This window comes from Antrostomus carolinensis, unplaced genomic scaffold (assembly GCF_000700745.2).
Source record: "Antrostomus carolinensis isolate BGI_N321 unplaced genomic scaffold, ASM70074v2 scaffold45277, whole genome shotgun sequence".
Lineage (NCBI taxonomy): Eukaryota > Metazoa > Chordata > Aves > Caprimulgiformes > Caprimulgidae > Antrostomus > Antrostomus carolinensis.
The window spans coordinates 19,212-21,352 of NW_010330409.1; the positions used below are offsets into that span (position 1 = coordinate 19,212).

General features: G+C 40.5%; 1 protein-coding gene across 1 annotated transcript in view; it reads right to left on the reverse strand.

Moving 5' to 3' along the window:
* Positions 1-1,930, reverse strand: part of LOC104528786 (serine/threonine-protein phosphatase 2A 55 kDa regulatory subunit B delta isoform) — a gene marked incomplete at its 5' end in the record, with an annotated part of 14,438 nt that extends 12,508 nt beyond the window's left edge. Inside the window, one exon of the mRNA XM_029086180.1 lies at positions 1,805-1,930. Within this exon, the coding sequence (XP_028942013.1) occupies positions 1,805-1,930 (126 nt within the window). The remainder of the gene's footprint in view (positions 1-1,804) is intronic.
* Between the last annotated feature and the right edge of the window lie 211 nt (positions 1,931-2,141).

Sequence of the window (2,141 nt, forward strand, 5' to 3'; positions counted from 1 at the left end):
ACTGGATGAGCTTTAAGGTCCCTTCCAACCCAAACCTTTCTATGATTCTATGACTCACCCAGCCACCTGCCTTCTGAGCAGCACTAGGCAGTGGTCTCACTCTTTACTCACACCTTTGGGTGGAATAATCAGCTGCTTGGAACTGTAATAACGTCACATTCAGGGCAGGATGCACAGCATTTCATTCTGCCTCCCCAAATTAAACCAAAATTTGTAACTATCTTCAGTTGTTGTTAACACAGTCTAAAATCCACACAGTTTAAAAATACTGGTTGTAGGATTTTATCAAGGTGCCAGTATTATATACTTATTTTAGACCTTTTCCTCCTCTCTGCCGTTTTGCACCTGATGAGAAATTCCACTTATGCCCAACTCTTCTCGATGTGCTCCCAAGACGACAGCTGAATATTCCCGTGTGAATAGTCTGACTTGGTGTGTTGCTTTTTTAAATTTAATTTTGTTTTTTCTTTACCATGAGGAAATGACATGACAGCTGGGTTTTGACTTACAGAACAACTGAGCACTAACAGCTGAAATCCAACCAATAATAGTTCCAAACAAGCACCAAGAAAGTCAGGGATCCCGAGCAGGTGGACTCTCCTGACCTTGATCTCTCTGTGCCTCAGTTAAGTCTATATAGAGATTAAGTGATAAGTGAGCTGTGAGCTGTCTAGGTGTAGAAGCAGCTTTTTCAGGAATATTATTTTCATTTCACTACCTCTCAAAATCCTCACTGTAAAAAGGTCACCTTTGGTAAAATGTTTTATAACAGCATCCCAGTGAGGATGAAATGCAAAGTATCAGACAGCTGTTTGTTAACTGAGCATCATTTGAACCACACAACGACAGCAGTGGCAGTCTGCTGAAAAAAACCCCCACAGCACCTGAAGATGAACATACTTTGTGCACAAACAAGCTGAATCAAAACTCCACAGTCAATTTTGGTATTTCTGATCCAGGAAAAGGCTCAAAACTAAAGGCTCAAATTCTCATCAGCTCTTCAAAGGAGAGGAGAAAGCTGCTCCCCAGCAGCAGGAAGAGAGGGAGAACTGCCACGTGGAATATTGACTTTTTAAAGAACACAATTCCAGATTTCTCTCAGATGTGACAAGGCACAGCAGTTACTTTTCAGCATTTAGTGCACTTTCCCAACACACACTGCTTCTCCAGATATAAATAGCTGAGTGATGCTGCACCGATGAATGGACAGAATACATGACAGCATCATCACACAACTGAACACCATCACAAAGAGCCAGCTGAAGAGCTGTTCCTGTGGGAGGGAGAGTCTTCCCACCCTCCAAACTGAAAATGCCCAAGTGTTTCTGGAGAAGTAGCTGTTCCCACTGCTTCTGATTCACAGGATCCTCTCAGATGCTTAACTCTTTAATTTCTGAACCATCTTACCCTGTTGTCTTTGCAGCTTAACATGCATCCTTTTTTATCAACTTTTCTTACATTACCTTCAAAAGCATTACAACCTGTCTCACATCAACCTGCCCAAGTGTAAAGTGTACAACAAAGTCCAAGGGCAATTGTGCAAAATGATCCTGGGCATACCAGACACATATAGAAAGAAATCATTGTGGTTTAGGGACTATTTTTTTTAAAGGCTGAGAGAGGAACCACCAAACTAACCTACCACCAAGTTTAACACAAGGCAGATATTTAGAAATTTAGCTAACTTAGGGTTTTCTGAGAAAACCACCCCAGCATTTAAACCCCACAGCATGAAAAGATGAAGGGAGACACTGCAACACAAGAACAGTGTAGTAACAGCACTTTTGTTTTTCAAGTCACTGACCTCTTGTTCCCTTTGAAATATAACCACTCTGCCACCTTTGTCTCCTGTTGCAAGAAGATCACCAGAGTAATTAAATTCAACTGTTGAAATAATATCAGCTGTAAACAAAACAGAAAGAAAACAGCACTGTAATGTGTAAAGCAAATCAAGATGTTTGGGGACTTGAACACAAAATAAAAAGCACAACTTGTATTAATGCAACAGCACAACTTCTTGATTTACATCATTAGTTTCCAGAAATTAAGTCACGGTTCAAAGGCTAACAGAATTATCGTTACAATCTAACACACTTCCTCATTTCTCAGTTTTCTAAGCTTTCGAGGGCCTTCAATCCTAA